Source organism: Taudactylus pleione, unplaced genomic scaffold (assembly GCF_031769625.1).
Source record: "Taudactylus pleione unplaced genomic scaffold, aTauple2 ptg000330l, whole genome shotgun sequence".
NCBI lineage: Eukaryota > Metazoa > Chordata > Amphibia > Anura > Myobatrachidae > Taudactylus > Taudactylus pleione.
In genome coordinates this window covers 3,993,392-4,017,653 of record NW_028284731.1, presented here as the reverse complement: position 1 = coordinate 4,017,653, position 24,262 = coordinate 3,993,392, and the positions used below count along the sequence as shown (strand labels likewise).

General features: G+C 44.5%; 1 protein-coding gene across 1 annotated transcript in view; it reads right to left on the bottom strand.

Moving 5' to 3' along the window:
* Positions 1-11,000: 11,000 nt before the first annotated feature.
* The window catches only part of CABP7 (calcium binding protein 7), a 165,016-nt gene continuing 151,754 nt past the window's right edge, over positions 11,001-24,262 (bottom strand). Inside the window, exons 4-5 of the mRNA XM_088443534.1 lie at positions 20,352-20,505; positions 11,001-19,536 (exon numbers count right to left, since the gene is read on the bottom strand). Of these exons, the coding sequence (XP_088299660.1) occupies positions 19,409-19,536; positions 20,352-20,505 (282 nt within the window). The 3' untranslated portion in view covers positions 11,001-19,408. The remainder of the gene's footprint in view (positions 19,537-20,351; positions 20,506-24,262) is intronic.

The following is a 24,262-nucleotide window of genomic DNA, read 5'->3' as shown; positions in this document are numbered from 1 at the left end:
CTACTGGGGGCACAAGGGACACTGTACTGGGGGGACCACTACTGGGGGCACTGGATAGAGGGGACCACTACATGGGGCACTGCATAATGGGGACCACTACTGGGGGCACTGTATAAGGGGCACTGGATAGGGGGGATCACTACTGGGGGCACTGTATAAGGGGAACTAATGGGCGGCTGTATAAGTGGGACCACTACTGGGGGCACTGTAAAAGGGGCACTGGATAGGGGGGGATCACTACTGGGGGCACTGCATAAGGGGGGGCACTGCATAAGGGGTCCTACTGGGGGCACTGCATAAGGGGCCCTACTGGGGGCACTGCATAGGGGGGGCCCTACTGGGGGCACTGCATTGGGGGGACCACTACATGGGGCACTGCATAAGGGGGATCACTACTGGGGGCATGCATAAGGGGGACCACTACTGAGGGCACTGTATAAGGGGCACTACTGGGGGCCTGCAAAAGAGGGACCACTACTGGTGACATTGCATACTGGGGGCTACTGTATAAGGGGCACTACTGGGGGCCTGCATAAGAGGGACCACTACTGGGGGAACTGCATAGGGGAGACTGTATAAGGGGCACTGCATTAAGGTGCATATGGAATGGAAAGGAATGTTCAGAGTAACGAGAAAGCGGTGTGTCTCATGTAGACACGCCCCATTTTTAAATGACCACGCCCATTTTTAGCACGCAGGATTTGAGGAATAGAAGTGTAATTTCATTCTGGGTACACATCATGAAATAAACTTTCTCTAAACCTTGTAATATATTATGGAGTTTTTGGTTCTTGCTTTCCTAAAACTATCGATCCCAGATTCAGACATTCCGTTTTTTTGATTGTTTTCAATTTGTGCATGATTGAAAGTTGTGACTTTATACAAAATGTATTAAGGTGGACCCTGGGGTCAATGGTTTGAATGATCAGGTAGACATCCTAATTTTCCCTGAGTCCATTACTAGGTTATTGAAAGATAATAAGTGCATAGAAGAAATTGAAGAACATAACTTGGCGGCAGAACGGCATGAATCAGTAGTACTTTTCCTGATGCCTTGCTGAGGGTGACACGGCTTAACAGTTTAACACTTGCTTGGATTACCTGCTATTAAAAAAAAGATATTCTGTTGATGCATTCATCTTGCTTAACAAATGGATGTTGATACTAAATTAAGGATTCTTACTGCTCAGACTGGCAGTGTCAGCATATTTCCTCAGATAGTCTCAGTGGCGTAAATTCATCCAGACACCCGGAGGCAAGTTATAATTTGGTGCCCCCCCTAAAAAAAAGGGAAAATAAATATGGTGCATATCTATCTATCTATCTATCTATCTATCTATCTATCTATCTATCTATCTATCTATCCATACACACAAAAATATTAATATAGAATGTGAATTTGTTTCTATTAGGCCTAATTACTAAAGTCCATTTTCAGGACCCCCCCTTTTTCGGGTATATACAGCTATGCGTTAGCCACAGATAATATAGTGAACTGTATAGTGCAATTAGCATGATGCTCAGAATCCTCCTGATGGAAGCGAAAGCCATCTGATGTGAGATGGGGAGCCCTCCTGATACCCCTGATGGAAGGGAAAACCAACTGAAGTGGAAAACCGCCTGATACCCCAGATAGAGAGGAAAACCACGTGATGTGGGGGCTTCGACGACTGAGTGAGTCAAGATACTGTAAGACTACTTCAAATCACCCAGTTTACTGCCGACTGCTTCACATGCCGGGAAGTTGATCCACCAAAGATCTTCCCCCAGACTCAGTTGCTGGTGCCCCCGTTCCCCGCCTCCCATGCCCTCTTACCTGCAGCTCTGTCTGGTGCATCCTTGTTGACATCCAGCTCCTGGAAGATCTGCAGCTGCGCTTATGCTCGGGTCCGCCGCACAGGTCCGCGCCACCAGGGAGGATTGGGATGGGGGGTTGTGGGTGAGCGGGGGGGGGGGGGGGGGGAGGTGGGGGGCGCCAGAGTAATACTGGTCTGAGAAGCAGCAGCAGCATTGGTGAGTGGGGACAGGCTATAGAAAGATGGAAGCGGCATGTGATGGTCTGACACGGAGCCCTCCACTTGTATATGGTTATGGTAGCTTCTCAGGTGCTGGTAAGAGGTGCCATGTATTGGGCGGCTGTGACGGTACACTCCGGGTACATATTTACAGCCCTAAGTGGGGTGAATATATTGTGGGCAATGGAGGAGGTGCCCCTTCACTGCTGGCACCCGACACCTCCATTGTCTCCCATAGTTCTGCCCCTGGATAGTCTGATTCTGTATCTTTGTTGTAGTACTTTCATTATCAGAATGTTGAACAGATCTGATCAGACCTTGTATTTCCATGTTACTATTTTTGGTATCTCTGGAGATATTGAAAAGCACTTTAGCTAAAGAGTGATCTGGAAGACCCAGACTATTATAAATATTCTTTGCTTCAGTATGGTAAGAATCTAAGATTGAACAATGAAGAACTTTGATCCTTAAATACTTTGGGGTTGATACTGAGTTGAATGTAGGTTCATTGTAGAATATACCCTATGTTTTCGCTGTGTGGATGGGCAAGAACCAACCGTACACAACTACAGTGATACAGGGTTCGGTATGAGATTTCGGCTGTTGGGATGTTGCTGTTCAGAATACCGTCAACGGCATCCCAACAGTCAGAATCCCTGACACCCATAAGGGAACTTACCCCTACAAATCCCACCCTCCCCAGTGCCTAACCCTAACCTCCCCCCCTAGTGACTAAACCTAACCTCCCCCTCCCCACACCCTACCTAACACTCCCTCCCCGGTGCCTAAACCTAACCTCCCCTTAGTGCCTAAACCTAACCTCCCCCTCCCTGCACCCTAAACCTAACCACCCCTCTAAAGGCTAACCCTAACCCTCCCCCTAAAGCCCGATACTTACCCTCGGGATGCCGACAGTCAGGATTATGGTGCCGGAATCCCGCCGCTGTCTGGATTTCAGCACTGGTATTTTGCCCATCGTCATCCCTACATGGCGAGATGCTGACTACATCCCGTCGTGCACAAACTGACCGCCTCTGCACTTTGGCTGATGTAGGAGAAGGTGTTTCAATGGAATTACGCACTATTCAGAATTGTGTGTACATATAAATACACCTTTTCTCAGGTAAATCTTTTGCAGCAGGGATAATGCTATTGCTAGTGATATACTGATAATGATGATGGCTCTGAAATCATGCGTATAGGGGCAATGTATACCACTCTGCATAGAGACGGATATACACAGTTATGGCCTGATTATGAGGTAGGAGCGCATTGCAGCATGGATGGCGCGACTACTGTTCCCGCATCTATGGCGTGCACGTACATATGCACGAGCACGCCATACCCTTCAATGGGAGAATGCCGGCCGTGCCTAGTCGCGGCCCGGCGAGAGCTCTGCTATGGACGATGGACAGATGGACACGGCTTCATCTGTACTTCCCAGAAAATCTGGAGCTTCCAGCAGGTTTCAGGAGAGTAGGAATGTATGGGATACACCCTTCCCAAATGTAAATCTCTCTGCACATTTTAAGTCGGCCCCACCTTCTGTACAACATGATATTGTCAATTACTTGCTTTTTTTTTGGCTTCTTATAGGGCCCTATTCATCATTTATTATGGGACCATTGCACATGCGGAAACGTTCATTTCTGCATATTTTTAGTAACTGGCCTGTTTGTTATCTTGGGGACGCCTAGTATTCAGCAAATTGGATTGGCTTTAGGAACTCTATCCCGTGGTTGTGGTACACAATTCTAGTAGAAGAGTGAACACACCATGTGCTTAATATATTGTACGTTCTCACCCTATGTGATTTTTATTTCGATTATTTTGAGCTATGTGGATTTAAACAATTTAATTGAGATACCAATAAGGGGGACAAGAACAATATTGGACTACCTACTTTCTGTTCTTCTGCTGAACTTTTGACGTATGATTTACAAGTATGTGTGCTTTGTTTCAATAATCTAGGTTTTACTATTATTTGGCTGTTAGGGCTTAGGCTGCCTCAATGTTGCTGCTTTCATGTGGGCTGTAATCTGGAAGACAGAAGTGCTGCAGAGATCCCTGCTTCCTGTATAGGCTATAGGTCCATACTTGCCTACCCTCCCAATTTGGCCCCGGGAGCCTCCCCGGAAAAGCAGGCAAGCCTCCGCCCCCCTCCCCTGTGCCTCCCCTCCCGCAATTACAATATAAAAACCGGCAGCGTCATCGTGGCCCTGCCCCCTGCTTCACATTGCCGTTAATATGGGCAATGTGAAGAGGGGTCGGGACTACAATGACGCAATCGTGCTGTCATGCCCTTGACACCCCCCCGCCGTGGAAGCCCGACAGCTCCCTCCCGGAAGGTGGAGGCTAAAAGTCAGGAAGTATGTATAGGTCATTAAGACTGACGCCATGCACGTGTATGTGCAGAGGTGACAATATTTTGAATGAAGAAGATTCAGATCTTTTTAGCTGCCAGCAACTGCTCAATATAGCAAACTGGAAGCGCTGTGTTACCATCCTGTCCTTTGATTCAGCAGCATAGATAGTACGACCACGGGACCATTATGGTTCCTGACGAAATGATGTAAGATCATGAAACGTTGAACACATCAAGTTGTGTCTGAGTTATATCTTTGATGAAAAAACTTCCATCAGTGCCGCCTATAGTGTGGATAATATATATAATAAGCGAGAAAGCGTGTCTGTCTGTTTGTCCTTTATGCACAGCACCGGTAGTACCACTTATTCACATTATGCCCCCCACCAGCAAACCACATCCCCGTGGCCCTTGCTCAGCTTCTAGATTTCCCCTGTGTGCCATCAGCAGCCAGCAGGTGTGGATTTGGTGCTAGACTGCCAGCTAATTACAGCTAGCGCTCTGGCAGGCAGCTCCAGACATGGATAGGCAGCGCCGGCGCAATTTGAATCTGGCACCGGTCACGAGCCAATTGGAGCTCGCGGACCGACAGCCAATCAGGAATTGCCACTGCTGATTGGCTGCCGGTCTGCAAGCTCTGGTTGCCTCACGACTGGCGCCGCTGTCTCTTCATGCCTGCCTGCTGGGGCAGCCCGGTACCAGATCAACACAGCTACACCTGGGCGACCCTGACTGGACCGGCACACCTTTTGTGTGTGACTGGGTGCAGGGGGAGCAACGGCCCACAGAGGCAGGTCTGGAACCATAGCAGCCGCACCCCTTGCACCCACAGTAGTTACGCCACTGTTTGCATGCATGTTAGCAAACAGTGGCGTCCTTTTCAGGATCAATGGAGTAGGGTTGTAGTCGAGTACAATGTAAACAAATAAAGGCAGCAGGTGTACTTCAGGTTCCAGTCTTCAACAAACAGATGAGTACTCACCTTGACAAAGGGGCATGTGCACCCCGAAACAATGGTCCTATATGTGACCCAGCACATTAAAGCGCTTCAAGTCTCTGAATGCTGCTGGCTTTTTTTAATCTGTTTAATCAACCCTCAGAAGGCACCAGAGCTACGCACACCTCCTTCAGCAGAGTGCTGGTCGCCCAGGATTTATATATATATATATATTCAGAAGGTGCATTGAAAAGGACATATCTCTACCTGCAGTATCTAGTATGCAGCTTAACCTTTGTAATAGCTGAAATGGATATTAAAGAGGAAATTATAATTGTACAGGCTGAGTCTCCCATATCCAAATATTCCGAAATACGGAATCATTTTGGCATGACTGAGAAAATGAAACCTTTGATTTCTGATGGTTCAATGTACACAAACTTAGTCTAAGGCACAAAATTATTAAACTTATTGTATAAACTTACCTTCAGGCTGTGTGTATAGGGTGTATATGAAACATAACTAAATTTCATGTATGTACACAAACTTTGTTGGAGCCACAAAATTATTGAAAATATTGTATAAAATGACCTGCAGGCTGTGTGTATAAGGTGTATATAACACATAAATGCATTCTGTGTGTATATTTGGGTCCCATTCCCAATATATTTCATTATGATATGCATATATTCCAAAATACGGAATATTCCGTAATCCAAAATACCCCTGGTCCCAAGCATTTTGGATATCGGAGACTCAACCTGTATTGACCTTAGTTAAATCGTTCTCAGGTATCTTTAGTGTTTGGAAACTACTCAGGCAGCAATATCAGGCCATTGCTCTGGTTGTGTGTGAACAGCAAGTATAAAAATGTCTGCTAGTGAGACATTAACATTTGCATTCAACAAACTTTTCCTCTGTTGATTTGGATGGTGTAGGTCAGTGGTCTCCAACCTGAAGCTCGCGGTTTTAATTTTGGTAGCTCACCTAGCTGCAGTACTGCCGAGTAAACTAGGAGGAAGTGACTTGACGTGGTTCCACCCACGGTGTCTACGCTACGGCGGAATAAGGGACTCCCGCCCAGCCCTGCCAGAAAATCACACAGCAGCCCTGCCTATACAGTATCTTTTGCTCCTCTACTGCATGTACGTCCTTGGAGATGGTAATTAACAGTGAAATGTGCCTGTGCCTAAATATTATTTACAAACTACAGTATCACTGTAATAATCAAATGCAGTGTAGTTTTCTATGAAACTTTTTTTTTAATTTTCATTAAATGAGCTTCAATTGTTCGGTTATTAGCCAGATTTTTTTTCTACAATTTTAGTAGCTCTTCAGGTTTCATTTTACTAAAGTAGCTCACACCCCAATTAAGGTTGGCGACCACTGGTGTAGGTGTATTATCATTGCTATATACCCCCAATACTATTGGAGTATTTGCCAATGTTTAGGCAGCTGTATACAAGAAGAAACACCATGCATTAATGCAATATGGCATGCCCCTATTAAAATAAGAAATTATGCTATACATTCCACTGTCAACTTAAAAGCAGCAAAGATGTGATGATAGTGCTATGAGGAGTTTCTGCTGAGTTTTTAAAGGCCATATCCTACTGGCAGTAGCCAGATGAGCCGCAGCGACCTATAAAAGTTGGATTTGGAGTGGAGACCTTGATTACTGGCATCTGGCAAGACTTACAGTCCATAAAAATAGCGCTGTTTGTTGTGATATGACAAGTAACAGCTAGTAGAAGAGAGGTCAGAAGATGACCACACACCCCATAACGGTCTTTGGACACATTCATGAATGTGCAAATCGGCTCATTTCCCGGTTTGTGCCTCTACCTTTAAAATGAGACGGCTGAAAGAATGAAGTCACATATTTTAGTTACTGTATGAAGGTACAAAATTTACCATTGTGGGAGGTGGACAGAGGCGGGCTGGGGGGCAAGGTGCCATCTGCCCCACGGGCCGGTACAATCTTGACACTTTGAGGCCGCCCACAGGCAGCCAGCGGGCCTTGCTCTGTCTTACTGTCAGTCGGGAAGCAGTCCCTTTCTGCTTTCTCGCTCCGGCGACAGCAATGACTCCACCATGTGCCTGTGTCCCGGCCACTCGCTGCAGTGAAAGGGCAGCATATCTCTGGCAGCACCAGTAGCGCTGTGTGCAGCATTGACCCGGCTGGGAGCGCGACGTTGTTCTCGTGACATCATGTCCCGCGCCCTGCCGCAAAGAGGAGCCGGCAGCCATCTGGGAGAGGAGCAGCTACTACAGGACCATTTAAATGGTAAGACTCAGAGAGGGGGACAGAGTCTGTAAAGTCAGGAGGCTGGATAGCAAGGGGGGCAGGAGGTTGGAAAGAGAGGGGGGGCAGGTTCTTGGAAAGACAAGAGTGCAGGAGGCTGGAAAAACAAAGGGGCAGGAGGCTAGAAAGACAAGGGGGATGAAGGCTGGAAAGACAAGGGGGCAGAATGCTGTGGTCATGAAGAGCTTGGCAGGGACTTGTTGGGTGAGATGGAGGTTGGGGCACATGCAACAAGGTGAGAACGACAGGAGGGTATATGTGACATGGGGAGAATAAGTAGAGCACACGTCACAAAAATTAGGGTGCGAGCACAAGTCCTTAACAGACGACCCAGCTGCTCTTATGGTACCTGTACTGCCCAGTTAGCACAAATACCACTTCCACCCTTCTCAAGTGCTTCACCTATTTTACTCCTGGTACAGTCTGCAGAATGCTGGTTCTCTCATGTAATAGGCTGATGTGTTGTTAGCACAGGGCATATCACGCTCTGGAAAAAGCTCGCTCAATGTTTTTCCTGATGTTTAGGTGTCAGCGGGGTGCTGGATATGTAGGGGAGCAGGAGGCTGGAAAGATAGGGGGCAGGTAGCTGGAAAGGGATGCCGTCAGTATCCCGGCAGCCGTGATGCCGGCACTGATATCACCGGTGCCAGAATCCCGACTCATATCACAATCCCGGCACCGACATCCCGACCGCCAGGATTCCAAAGGTAAGTAGCGGGGTGGGGGGAGGGTTAGGGTGCGGGGTTAGACACTAGAGGGAGGATTAGGGTTAGGCACTAAGGGGGGAGGGTTAGGTTTAGGGTGTGGGGAGGGGGAGGTTAGGTTCAGGCAGTGGGTTAGGTTAGGGTCAGGAACCAAAGACGGAGGGTTAGCATACCCCTCAACAAGTGTCAGTATGCTAGCCCTGTCAGGATGCCAGTGTAAGGATACTGCCGGCATCCCATACCGATTCCACTGGAAAGATAAGGAGGCAGGGGGCTGGAAAGATAAAGGGGCAGGGGGCTGGTAAGATAAGATAAGGGGGTGGAAGGCTGGAAAGACAAGGGGGCAGGAGACTGGAGTGCCATAAGGCAGGAAGCTCAGGTGACATGGGGCAGGAAGTGACACAGGCGCTTCAATGTCATGGCAAGCTTGAGGTGAAACAGAGCTGGAGGTTACACAGGGCAGGGGCAGGAGAGATACAGGAGGCTAGAGGGGATATGGGGATGGAGCTGAAGGTGATACCGAGCAGGAGGGTGAAGAGACACATGTGGATGGAGGGGACATGAGGCAGTAGGTGACACAAGGAACAGGAGGCTGGAAGAGACAGCAGGAAGCTGAATGGCGTAGGGATCTGGAGGTGACACAGCGAGCAGGAGGATGGAGGAGACACGGGGCAGGAGGCTGGAATGTTGCAGGGATCTGGAGGTGACAAAGGAAGCAGGAGGCTGAAGATGACAGGGGACATGTAGCTGGAAAGACACGGGGAGAGATGAGACATGAAGCAGGAGGCCGGAGGGGACACAGGTGGCGAATCTGATTGAACCTCTGTTGTATGATAATGACACTAGTTATATTCCTACACAAACAGGCATCTTCTGGACAATGGGATTTCCAACATGAATAGTGAAGACACCGTCTGCCCAGAGAGGATTAATTCCTTCAGAGGTTCCACATCGCATATAAACCACCAAATAGGTAAGGTTAGGAGTATTTTTATATCGCATTCACATGCTGTGCCAAATATATTAGAATTGCACATAGTACACATGCCAGGGAATTGCAGAGAGAGAGTCCAATGAGCTTCAAAACAAAAGATGTGTAAAAGTAACTCCACACATGACATCTTTTGTGTTGCAGATCATTGCTCTGTTCTCTCTCTACAGTTCAAAAACCCCAGCACATGTACTGTGTGCAATTCTATTTGGCACAGGAACTACAGTATGCAAACAGTCCAGTCACAGTGATCCCCCCCCATGTCTTTCTCACTGCCCCCATCTCATCTTGCCCAGTGTCCCCCACCATCTCACTGACTCTCCCCATCCCAGTTTCTACCCACTTCCATCCCCAACCAGCCCACTGCCCCTCAAAAATAACCCCCTCTAGCCTTTCAGTGTCCCTCCATTATTCAGCCCAGTGTACCCCTTCTTCAGCCTAGTGTTCCCCTTTCCTACTACCATCTTTGCCCTCTTTCCATCCAGCCCAGTGCCCCCCTATATACCACAGGCTGCCCCTCCCCATTATCCTCTACCTGTCACCCACTGCCTTTCACTCTCTACCTGGCGTCACCCACTGCTCCTCCCTGACACCCTATTTCTGGCATCACCCACTGCCTCTCTCTGTCACATTTATGTCTGATGAGAGTATCATCATCCCAACCATAGGAATGGTTAATTGTAAAAGTCACCAAAAGCTCAAATAATAATATGGTCTGAATTTTATATAAGTCACTAGAATGTTCTTTTTAATATGTATGGGCTACTCATAATGCTCTCTGTTCTCTCACTAGAATACTTTGTGAATTGTGTAGAGGTTATTGTAATGCTATCTGTAATTTTATAGAAGTTACTGGTAGAAAGGCTGGGGCCACATGTTTATGCTTGCCCCCCAGGATGAAAGTTGCCAGCCAGCCCCTGGAGGTGGACACTAATGCAGCCGTGTCTGCGTCTTTATGCAAATGCCGCAGCCAATGGGATTCGTACAGAGACACCCACCAGCTGCATTGTTAATTTGACGTTTTGTGTAAAAAGTCGCACCATCGAACATTAGAGCTGCCGTATGGTTGCGCAGAATGCCCTTCGGAGTATGGAGCGCTGCTTGCGCCCAAAATCGACACTGCGTACACCTCTGAATCCGGCCCTCTATACTAATAAATTTTTGGCTTTCACAACCCTTGTTTTGTTTTTTCTACTTCAATATTAAAGTTTATCTGCAGTATTGAGTTCTTTTTACTACAGATTAAATGAAAGCAAAAAGGTAAGTGTGTGTATGACCAAGGCTCTTATTACAAAAATTGTGTATGTATTATTAAAATTATGCAAAAATTAAGTGAAAGAGAACAGTAGGGCCCTGTAATAAGAACTTGGTCATACACACTTACCTTTTTGCTTTCTTTTAATCTCTAGTAAAAACAACTCAATACTGCAGATAGGGCTCAAGAATAAGATTCTAGTGGCCCATAATCAGTCATGTGTATGACCAGTGCATGTCAGTCACTTTGTTGTGTCACCATGTAGACTGGATTGTGTATGTTTTCTTACACAACTTCCTTCTGTCAGACATATTATTACATATATAGGATTTCCTTTTTTAAGTTGTGCATGCATTGTTTTTTTTATGCTGTACATTTAAAGCAGCAAGTTACACATAAGCAATCCCTTTTTGATTTTGCAGCACAGTTGATTTATTTTGCTACGCAATACAGGAATTCTTCACTGTCTGCCAAAACTTGTGACATTTTATTTGACTTTTATCTGCAACTTTTTTTTAAATGTCCCAGCATGTTTGTATACAGAGAAATATAAGACACATAGGGAGCCTTTAATGTGACCAATGTTTCAATGCTCTGCATTCGTCTATTTTAAATAAATGTCTGTGCTTAAAGGTTAACTTCAAATTTACAAACGTTTTGAAAAGTGACCCCCTTGCTTCCTCTTACCTCAATTATAAATGTTACTCCCCAAGACTCCCCCTTTTCCTGTGTTGTTGGGGTCTGTGATTTTATCGGGTCCCAACGCAGAGCCAATTTGTGAGTAAGCCACAAGCTGATTCCTATGTTGTCTTCTGCTAGAACAGTTCTGGTTTCCGGTACCAGAGCCAACAGTATCTGGTGCAATGATGACATCAGCAGATGGATCCAAAAAAAGGGCTTGCTGCCTAATGGCACATCGGCTTCTTTGTTGTTGAGACTCAATAGAAATATGGACCTCAACAGCACAGAGGAGGGGGTCCCTTAGGAGAACTCCATAATGGGGTAAGCAGGTGGTTGGCATATTTTCAAAATATCTATTAGAAAGGTGGAATTAACATTTAAAGTGTACCAGTCTCCCACACAGAATGGAGGCCGCCATTTCCGTATTGAACTAACATGAGAATTCTCTAGGAAGTAGTGTTTTCACAGAAGTGGTTCATGGGCAAATATTAATGAAGCACTTACTTTAAACTGAGGCCCGCTGTCAGCTGCTCCCGATCTAACTTAATCTCTTCTTTCTTATGAAAGTGAGAAGGAGACTGAATGGAAGCAGTAGCACTGTGTGGTGTTTTTAAACCAAGCATGGAGAATACGCAGCACAACCAACCAGAGGGGATTATGCCCCTTGCGTTCTGGCTCCTTCCTCTGTGCCCCACCAACAGATTAGCAGATTATCCAGAGAGTGGCATGGGGGGTATGGGAGTGTCAGTGACATGGGAAAATGTCCACGTGCATGTGAAGCATTTCATGGCAAGTTGGACCTGAGGGAAAGTGTGCGATCTGATGGGCATGTGGTGAAATATTGGAGTGAGGAGAATGTGGGGGCACTTTGGGATAAATGGAGGACATTTAGGTTTATTTTTTCATTTTTGCATTAAGGGCCATATTCAATTAGAGGCGAAAAGTCCAAGGCTGGACTTTTCGTCATCATCAACGTTTTTCCTGGAATAAAGTATCGGGCGTGTGCCCGCTTATCCCCGTATTCAATTAAGAATCATCGAAAACGGGACCCGGCAGAAAGGTATCATAAAGTCCTGTCACTTTGGACGAAATCAGCCCCCAAAAGATGTCCTGACATGGGGGATCACTGTGGGTACTCCCGATTTGGCCTGCTGAAGGTAATTGGGGCTTTTAAACAGCCGTGGCAGGTGCATAAATGCGGCTTTGAAGAAGTGGTGAAGAATAGCATTTTTGCTTTATTTTTTTTTTAAAAATAACTAGTTCCATCAAATTTGGGGTACATGAAAATGGGTGCAAGCATATTTTTAAGTCCCTAAAGTGATTTTTTAAAATTCTTTAAAAATCCACCTGCCGCAACCACCCGCATTCTAGAAAATACCTGCCGCATACTTGGGGACCCCCTGAGTCAATTTTGCTAGTTTTTAACTTTGTCCCCAACTTTTTTTTTCTGCCCCCAAAATGAAACCACTTTTTTAGGGGTGTCCTATGCTCATTATTTACAATTTTCTGACACAGAATACTTTAAGGGGACATTCCAAAGGCTGCAGGGTACTTTTTTTAATTCTACACCCCAAAACCTCAATTCCGCAGTTTTTTCACCACCTAAGCAGTGGTGAAAACTTATCCCCATTTTTTTACAAAGACTTTTTGCACCTTGAATATGGGGATAAGTGGAAATGGCGAAAATTACGTCATTGGCGATAAGTTATCGCCGATAACGGACTTTACGCTCCTAATTGAATACGGCCCTAAGTGTCCTTTCCACATACAACCCTTCAAGTAAAGAAAAGGAGAGGAAACTGTATTCCAATGAAGGCATTCAAGTACCTCCATTAGAATGCGGTTTCCTCTATTTTGTATGTGACCTTGTCATATTCCAGAGTGCACCATCCATCCCCATATATTCTCAGTATTGTCGCTACTACTTGTCTTGATATAATCTAATATCAGCAATGGCTGAAACATAATTCTAGGTCTGATGCAGATACATTGTGTATGTGAGGCTGCCCATCCCTATAGCACTAGCTCTTAGTGAGTAGATAGCCTGCCTCCATTGAGTGCAGCTGATGGGTACACCTATATGTGTGCAGGAAATAGCCTATGCACGTGAACATATATTTTTCTGCTTATTAACATGATGGTCATCAGACAATTTCAATTTGTTCTGTAGCTGTAGTTTTCCATTAAGGATATAATGGAGAGGGCAGTTTCACAGATATCCACAATATACAAACAACATGAAGTATAAGCGTCCATTTTGCATAGATAATACATTTTCTGTAGGAGGATAAAATGCATCCACAGCTGTAAGCAAAGGGAGAAGAAATTATACCTGAACAGAAATAAATAATTCAGCTACAATAATGGAAATATACCAGCAAAACATTGATTTGCCGCTGTTTGACATTCAAGGACCAATCCTAAAAATAGTTTTTCTTAAGCAGCCATGTGTCAGTGCCTAGAGTATTTAGTAATAAGATACCTGCAGTATAGATTCCACCTTACAGAAACGTGTACAATCCATCTGCACCTGCTTCATCATGTGGCTACGGGTAGTGGGGTTGACAAAGAGGCATTTATGAATTAGACTTGATGGCATTAATGGGAAGAAAGGTGCAGCCTATTAGATCGCAGACAGAATATTATATAAGAATCCTCAATGCTGGAGAAGGGAAAGGGATGGACAGGGATTCCATATGTTCAATGAGTCCCAGTACCTGTCTCTCTGTACAATGGGGTATAATGTGAGCCTGCTTCTGGAGCATTCCCTATGCCCCCAGCAGACTCACAGTTGTATGAAATGTACTCACCTGAGCACAGTGCATGTTTGTTAGGTGAGCTCAGGCGCATGCATACTGGTTCTTTTTTCTAAGCTATCAGGAAGATTAACACAAAGCATTATGCAGCTGACAGGGGCTATCGTGACGGGGGTCAGTTACCACAGATGGGGTATCCCTTTGTTAACTGTAGTGTAACTTGTTTTGTACTGGTGCAGTACAAAATGTAAGTTACCACTGCACTAACAAATTCCACATAAACATACCTCTGTATGACATATACAAACACATACCTCCAAACATATTAGGAGTCTGGTTCAGGCCAAGTGGTGTGACTAGTGCTGAGAGCGCTAGGCTGTTCCATCTCCTCTTCATGTCCCTCACAATCACCATTATACTGCCATACTCACCAGGAGCATCCCACACCCCTGCACAGCTGTGATACAGAGCATCGGTGAATGGGTCATACCTGCTAAAGGCCGGACAGATTGGGACATTTAAGTCCCAATTCTGGCAGCAGGACAGAACCCACAGATCAGGGCGGGTGGGAAGTATGAAAAAACATTTCAACGAGATAGTCCTTTGCAATTGCGCTCGTCCTTTGGTATGTAGACCCTAAAATAGTCTAAGATGTACTTTTATCATTAACCAATCTTGTACTGGATGATCTTTGCCCTTAAATATTTTGTCGTTTTCATTTATTTAAATATAAACTTACATAGTTTTTTTTAATAATATAAATTCTGTATAGATTATGTATTTGTCCTTCTTAACTCATAATGACATGTTCCTGGGGTGGCAATGGATTACAATAGCTGACACTATTATTGTTAATTATGCTAAGAGAGAAATAAGACAATTGTTCTGCTTGCATGGGGTAGAGTTGGAATTGCTAATTTAAAGACAAAAGTTAGTTGATGAAACAAGTGGCTTGGGATTCTAGATCAATAGACATAGTTATCTCATGTAATATTGAAGGACTTCTGAATGCACACGCCATCAAATGCTGTCTGTCACTTCTGTCATTAGCCAAACAATGATTATTAAAGGTAGAAATGAGGTCTGTATGCAAACATTAGTCACATGGAGTGGACAATGTTGTTATTAGCCATGACAAGAAATGGTAAATATAGGTTTAATTTTATGTACATTGTATAATAAATGTGTTACTCAAAAGAATGATGTCACTAGGGGATACGACAAACCTGAGCATATATGGTCTCCAACCTTATGCAAATTACTGCTACATCTGTTTGAGTGTCGTCTAATGCACTGGTTCTCAAACTCTGTGCTCAGGACCCCAAACAGTGCATGTTTTCCAGGTCTCCTCACAGAATCTCAGTGAAATAATTAGCTCCACCTGTGGATCATATGAAATGTGTCAGTGAGTAATGACTACACCTGTGCACCTGCTTAGTGACCTGGAAAATGTGAGCAGGGCTGCCGACAGCTCTGCCGGGCCCAGGTACAGGAGGGGGCGTGGCTAATCGGGGAGGTGTGGCCAGACCCCCTCCTTCCGAAAAATAAATAAAAATGATTGTTTGCAGCCGTGCGCACTGCATAGGGGGCGCATGGGTCAGGGGGTGGGGGCGCTTTCGCTCCCCTGAGAGGCATGTAACGCTGGGAGAGAGGTCTGACTGCTGCTGCAGCAGCCTCTCTCCCTAGCCCTGCACACAGCGTGATAGCAGTGTGTGTGCTGGGCTGGGGAGAGAGGCTGCTGCAGAAGCAGTCAGTTCTCTCTCCCTACTGCCCGAACTTGACGACGCATGCAGGGTGGGGGACGGGCTGCAGGACCTGGGCCCCCGCCGGGCCCCTTCAACAGGCCCGGGTAAATAGTACCTGCTCCCCCCCCCTCTCGGCACCCCTGAATGTGAGCTGTGTGGGGTCCTGACGACCGAATTTGAGAACCACTGCTCTAATGTACCAAACAAATTGGTGACATGTATTTTGTTGCTGCACCCTCTGGTATCATGTAGTACATTATTTTGTTATATTAGAAATCATCATGTATGGCCTTAGCAGCTGTTGTATAATAATGTATCTGTGCCTGAACAAGAAGTAAAAGGTAAGTGGAGTGAGGAAAGCCAGCAGAGCAGAATACAATTGTCCAGAGTGGGAACCTAACAAATAAATGTATCAGTAAAGAAATGTGAGAGAGTAGAACGTGTGTGAGTCAGGGAGAAGAGGTGTAACTTTATTATCTGTTCTCTTCATGATATCGGCAGACACGAAAATGAGATTTACATCATCCTGTGACTTTGCCATCAAAATATTTAAGAAAGAAAGGAACGGGAAGGACAAAAGGGGGAGTGAGAATGGAGAGGATAGGAGTTGTGGGAATGAAAGAGACAGGTGGTGAGAGCAGAGGTGAGTGAGGGCTGTGGGATGAATGCAGCATTAGCTGATTATTGCAGGCTGTCACTCTGAGATCTCATTATCCCGTCTCTCATTGTGATGAAACAATAACTTCCGCCAAGAAGTGAGCGTGAAGGGAGCAGATTAGTCTTATGTGCAGGGAATCAGAATGGCTCATAGCTGCTGGAGGGGCTATCTATAATGTCACATAATGTGCACTGAAATATAGGCTGTATAACCCCTGAAGTGAGACATAACCACCAAAGTGCCTGATGTAAAAAGAACAACAAATTGCAATTCTTTCATAGACTCGACTGCTTGTCAAACGGTCACCTCCTGCAGTGCAATGTGATACTGAAATGTGCCTAAATGTAATCTCAGGAACCTTTTACTCTCTGCTCTCGCACTATTCAGGTATTACAGGAGGAAGACTGGTGTCTGCAGTGTGATAGAGGGAGAACTGTCAGATAACAATGGTGACAGAAGCTGCTTAGAGGGCAGAATAAAGTCTGCAGATAGAGAACAAGAGGACTACGGGGTACACAAAGTCTGATGAGAAAACAATGAACAGAAGGGAAACTGGAAGAAAATAAGGTAATATTGGTAGGGAACATGCGACATGAGTTGGAAGAAGAGGGAAGAGGTTACAAACAGCACAATACATGCAGAACATGGGATAGACATGGGAATGACGACTGCTAGGAGAGGGTTAGGGAGTACAATGTAAGAGGAGAAAGTGGCAATGCAGAGTGATGATTAATATTTGTAGAAAGCTTAGGGAATACAGAGGAAAGAGAACATAGGACCTGACTCAGAGATATAGGGGTCTATTTACTAAGCAGTGTTAGGAGACAGAGTGAAAAGTGATAAGAAAGTGATAAGGTGCCAGCCAATCAGCTCCCAAACGCCATCTCACAGGCTGTGTTTGAAAAATGACCGTTGTCTCCTAACACTGCTTAGTAAATAGACCCCATAGTCTACTGCCGCCACAGCGGCTGCAAATTTGTACCCAGTGGCTGTGCAAAAATATTCATATGTCGCAGCCACCGGGATTTGAATTGAGACGCCCACCAGCTGGCTTCAGAAATCCATGCAACTGGGTATAAAGACGCAGCATCAGTCGCAGATCAGTTGATAATCGGCCTTCTGAGTAACCCCATGGTGGCGCAGAATATGTGCGGGAACTTAGATGCCGTAGCCATCTGTACTACATATGAGATCGCATTCGCAGACTGAGACACGCTACAAAATCGGTCGCGACACACCTGCATTTGACTCACCCTCGCTGCCGCCCACAAAGGGTCCCTACCTGTCAATAAATCCTCACTGCGAGCAACAATTCCTCAACTGCATAAAATAATTTGGCATCGTGTCCATCTCTGAGTCATGCCCATAGTCCAGATGGGAAGTCACAAGTGAAGAATGGAGGTGGGCATGAAATAAGGTGAGACAAGCTACAAGGAGTAAAATGAAGGCCAGAAAACCTTACCCTGTGAGTCAGGATCCAAGCATGGGCAACCAGACCATTTATGGTGGGTCCTTATGGTCCCTTCTTTGCACACTATTTGAGTGCTAGCAACTAATACATTGATTATTAATCATGTTTTAAAATTATATTTTGTACCTAATTTTCTAATCATTCTATGTTATTAGCAATACCATACATAATGGGTAGACAATGGGAATTACAACATCCAAGAAATCTACATGTTGTGAAGCTGATTCATAAGATGTAATTTGGATCCCCGATCAAGTAAGGCAGTGGTTCTCAAACTCGGTCCTCAGGACCCCACACAGGTCACGTTTTGCAGGTCACCCAGCAGGTGCACAGGTGTATTCATTACTCAATTACACATTTTAAAAGGTCCACAGGTGGAGCTAATTATTTCACTTGATTCAGTGTGGAGACATGGAAAACATGCACCGTTTGGGGTCCTGAGGACCGAGTTTGAGAACCTGTGAAGTAAGGTAACAAACCCCTTCCAGGGAGCATACAGAAGACAAAAGGAAGACATTGGCAGAGAGAAAAAAATAATTATGAAAGACTGTATGGAGATAGGAAAAGTCGTAGATGCAGCAGTAAATTACCAACATTGATGTAGAAGGATACAGAGAATTAGAACACGTAATAGGGGAAAATTAGATAAAGGAGAGAAGATGCTGAATTTATCTAAGATATGGAAGGAATATTGTAAGACAGATGCAGTGAGTGAGTTATTAAGGAACGAGAAGATGGACGTCAGTAGTAAAGTAGAGAACTAGTGAATATTCTGCATACAGATAATTTATCATTATGATGAGCATTCCTGGTTTAGAAAATAACAACAAAATCAACTCTTTTGTTCTTGAAGCAACTTGCAGCGTATCAGTATCCAGTGCAACTGCAGCAAAGGGGATTAGAGCTTCACACCAATCCCCTCACCCCCACCCCTTCCTGTGTCACAAGGGATCATGTCCAGGCAGGGTATGGACCAATTATTTATACTCCAAGCAGGTATTTCAATATAGAGATGTGTGGAAGGAAAATAAGGAGAGCTACATTTAACATCAAACCATTCAGCATATTAGGGAGTAAGGCAGAGGACTGGGGAAGGGAAGACAAATTAACCTTCATGCTGCCTCTCATTTTGCAGTGTAGAAAGGCTTACACATTAGCAGGAGCTCATTAACCCTATTGACCCTGTGCCCAGCAACCAGAGTTAACCTTTTATCGACCAAAAGTGTTATTGCTCATAAATATAGACTTATATATCCGTATACATATATACACCTATTATATATATAGAGAGAGTCCCTTCGTGTCACAGATTTTGAAAGCACAGATGGTCACCTGACAATTTAAATGCCCATGCATTTTCCATGCAAATCCTCCCATGCACATTCAGACACTGGAGGGGGTATCCCATAGTTTTCAAGTTCTGGGGGTTCCCTCTCTGTATGTTGCAGTCCTTTTATGGGTGTGGAAGAGGCAGGAGAATCTCCTGAAAGTACATCAAAGTTCATGGCTTGGTATCCCCACTTGGTCACTTCATGCCACTGCGCAAGACCTGATTTGCTGCTATTAGCATCACACTGATGATGAAGGCGATGGCGAAGGCGCAGATCAGGCTCTTACGTACACAGGTCTGGCGGATTTGTTGATTTGGGGAACCTGAAACAAAGGGAAGTAAGTTCCATCAGAATTAACAACTACTTAATTATTGTATAAGCACCAAGTACAAAGGAAGATGACTAATTGTGCATTTAAAGGACACATTTTCATTAGGTGTCCATTTATATAATTTCTCAGGTAAAGTACAATACAATAAGCATTTATATTAATTACTATTTAAGAAGGATATGCTCCCGGCCCACTGCTGGATACACTAGCTAAAGGATTGTTTCATTATCCAAAGTGACAGGTTATTTACACTAGATGTGGTACTACCAGATGTGGGGTTAAGGGGGGTATCCACTACGTGACATGAAAGTCTGAACGTCCAGCGTTCAGACCTTCATGTCGCTGAGGTGCGGACACCGCACTGAACGGCATTCGCTGAATGTCATTCAGTGAACGAGCCCGACCTCCTATCCCTGAACATGCCGAACCTGAGGAGTGTCGTCAGGTTGACGGGTATGTTCAGTAGAAAGTCGGGGTGGATGGACAAAGATACAGCGTGCACACGCATCGCTGGTCCTTGCCGGTTATCCATTACCCGACTTTGTGAACAATGCGACCAAAACCTCCTGGTTTTGGTCGGATTGTTCATAAAGTCGGGTAATGGATAGGCCCCATTGTTTACAAAGTCGGGTTATGGATAGCCGGCAAGGACCAGCTTTTAAAATGTATTTCACCTTTCAGAGCTAATGAGTGTTTCAATCTTTCTAAATATCTCAGGCAGGTTTACTTTTATTTTGAAGGCTTTATTCTGGAACATAATTAAGGGCACAGTTGACTGTTGTTAATGACATATAAATAGCACTTACTCTCCATATCGACGGGACAATCCCCTCTTGTACCCAGGTTTCCAGCCTCCTCCGTCAAGATGATGTTCTCAATGTCTCTCATGGACAGGTGCTCACAGAATGTGTCGTACAACAACCGCTTAAGTTCCTCCACTGACAGTGACTGCATGTCACACTGCAGGGATACACCAGGGATATTGGGTTCACTGCTCAGGGGACATCAGACTGATAAATATCTAACAATGGCAAGTCACAGGCATGTCATAATAGTAATCATGGGATTTGTAATGTGTAATTCCAAGTATCATTCATTACCAAGAAGTCATGATCTGAGGTCTACCCAAACTAGTTATACAAATGGAAATCACAAAAGAGACAAAACTTCATTGGCACTGTGTAGAGATGTGCGGGTTCTGTTTTATTCGGTTCTTATCGCCAAATTAGCGCAAGTTCGGATTTATCTTATTGGTTATCCAAAACACATGAGAGCCCGGATGGCCAATATAATGCTGTTTTTGAGAACCGAATATATACAAGTAATTCCGAGTAAAACGGAATTGCACATCTCTAATACTGTGCTATGACATCTACTTCAGTTATCGTACACCATATAAAGGTAGAGCTTTAAAAAGTGAGAGATAGATGTGTTATGTTGGGCTCCCCTGCTCTCCATCCTGTCAGATAATTGTGTGATTTCAACTATATCATGCTGTAATTAAAAATGTTGCCTGCTCCAGGCAGCTGTTGTTCACTGATTCAAGAAAAATCTTAACTAAGAAAAAGAGTAACCCACAAACAATTCAGGTACACATTATATTACATGTGTTAGAAGTGCCTGAATTTGCATCCTTATCCAGCTACCACCTTGCAGACTCAACTGGCTGTAAGTTACTATGAAATAGTTCAAGTCTCCCACATATTATTTACTGACAATGAATGAAGCAGAACTGTTATCATAGGGCCTTATTCAGCCTGGATTGCAATTCCACTGCGAATCCTGATGGAAAGCAGCTGATAATATATACAAATGCAGCCACAACTTTATCCGTGCATAGAGACGCCCACTGCTGCCTTCTCTTCTGCGAGCGAACACACAGACTATTGTACACATCAGGAACATCGACCACCAACAACCACTTACAGCCAGTCTGACCTGTCTCTAATTCTGCTCTTGTGCTGCGGAGGTGATTGCACTGGCTAAATTATGGACGCCCATTAAATGGCGTCCAAATGGTAAGACACACCTAGTTGTCAAGACCATATCCCCGTCACCTCCCCCAAATGCTTGCTAGTTGTCAATCAATTCTGCGTGTTCACTGGCTTGCGAGTGCCATCGCTATGCGAACGCACGAAAGCGCTGTGCTGCATATGTGCACAGGATAATAGTCGCTCAGCTGCGTTGATGTTTGCAATTACGATCCAAGCTGAATCAGGCCCATAGTCACTAAAGCCCACTCTACCAGAGTATGGTTTTAGCTTTGGTGAAAGAGAGACATATTTTGAACAAGTAAGGGATCTGATTTGGTTTAGGAAGAATGTAAGGGGTTTTGCAAATGCCAACGGCGTAGTATTGTATTATTAGTAATGCTGATCCTCTGTTGCTTGAAGACCATAGAGCACTGTGGGAACATGATAGCAAGATATACAGAAGATCTTGCTATGAATATAAGCTGTAAAACTAAAGTGTATAAACAAATACCTGTGAAATCTAAGGACTCCATACTTACTGTACATACATATATACAATACATACATGCTAATTACATCTGCTAAATAATACAAGTCATAACAGAGATCAGTTTCATTGGGTATCGGGGGGTGTCTGGGCGGACAGGGGGGCGGACAGGGATTCCCACCCAACTCCTCGCAGCTGCCGCTGTGCGTGTATGGGCGGTCACACCGCCCTTACAAACCTGCCGATGGATAGATATGTCTGCAGACATATCTGTCCATCGGCTGTGCAGCACAGCCAGTGCGATATGTCAGTGAACGCCAATCGATCAATCGATTGGCCAATGTATCTGTCAGTGTGTACCCAGCTTTACTGTCTTATGTCTTTTTATCAGTACAGACTTGAGTATAAGTATTTATCTTGAGATCGAAAGTAGTGTATGCTTATATATAGGGTTGTCTCTATAGGTAGTGGGTGTTTACCATGGTCACAATAGATGGTTGGGATGCAGCCCATAACAAATAGATGGTTGCAATCAACTGTGTTTTACATGGTTATTTCGGATTATCTTTGTGACTTGTGGGACATTACTTTTATAGGGAACCCCAAGTTTTGTATATTTGCAATGTTATGTTATGATTTCTTTAATACTACTATAATCTCACAGTGTATGAACCACCATTTATATTTTAATAAGAGACTATCTAATTGTGCCACAACAAAGCCCCAGCCAGGGGAATTTGAAATGTCTGTAATACTGCACTGGACTGTGGACAAAGCTTTAGAGACTGGGGGGCATATTTATTAATCATTTTGTTTTCTACTAAAACAATGTGAGAAAGGGTGTTTTCACAACTTTTTAACATTATTTTAGTTTCACATACAATAAGCAAAGGGCTTTTGGAGGACACCTCATCTGAGCTTTAAAATATTCTGCATATATAACACACCTCCTTCTTAGGCAAGAAATATAATGTAATGAACATGTAATTAAATTAGACACAATTATCTGCACTATATGAATACTTTGTCCTCCTTTATCTGTTCCAGGATTCCTCCTCCTCTCCCTCCCTCCTCACGTTTGATAGCATCACCCCTTCTTCCCAGTTCACCCTCCAACTGTTTACCGCATCCTTGTAGACTGTAAGCTCTTGGCAGGTCCCTCTTCCCTTGCACTATCTTTACCACCTTTGCTCCTTGTTTCTTGTCTCCCCCCATTCAGTGACTCTGACACTTTCTGCTCGCCCATATGATGGGTACAGAATCACTGAAAGCTGTTGTGTCTTCCTCTGCGACTCACAAATTTCCCATGCACTTGTCACTCCCTGGTTATGATTTTACTGCAATGTTGTGCATTGCACCCGCTTTCGTGCATTATATTTATTCTTTGCTCTTGTACGGTGCTGCGTATACCTTGTGTTGCCTGACAAATAATAATTAATAATTAAGACTATATATTGAGGGTTTGAGGAGATCTCTGTCGCTTTTCAAGCTAACAATGGTGAAACCCTTGGGCACAGGGACGTTGTAAGCTACTTTTTTTTTTTGAGACTCTGGGGCTTTCTTGAATACAGTTGAAAATTCACATTCTTGTTGAAGAACTGGTGTAACAACTGCAGTCTCTGGAGGTAAATCTTCTTGAATAGACATCTCTGTAGAAGCAGCCTGAGGTTGTTCAACTAACATTACAGTTATCCTTTGAACTGATTCAACATTTGATCTCTTTTGAATTGATTCAACATTTGAACTGGCGACCTTCCTCCCTTAAACATTAAGGATTTGAGCTACTGATGACGCCATAAGACTTTTCCCATCATTTGTCATCTCGATAATCTTATGCTGACGCTTCCTGCGCAACACTGAAAATTTATTGTCAGTGTTTTACACATATTTTTGAATTGTGAGGGACCTCTTTATGGATATATCTGTGTTCAGTAAGCCTCAACGAGATCTCAGGTTCTGCTGAGGAAAGTCATTCCTTGTGTGTGCTATGTAGTAGCATGCTCAGCTTTTCAATAAACAATTAAAAAATTGTCAGTTTTGTGTTTAGTCATTTTCTCATTGCCTTGATAGTCTATTTGAATGTCTGAACAAATCTTTCAGCTAATCCATTGGTGGCTGGGTGATATATCGCCGACAGTGGCATACCGTGTGTGTGTGTGGGGGGGAGTGTTGAGCGGGGCATGTGCCCTGGGGAGTGTCGGACCCCGGCGGTGCAAGGGAGCGCCGCCGGCCGCAGTCCAGTGCACGTGCGGTCCGC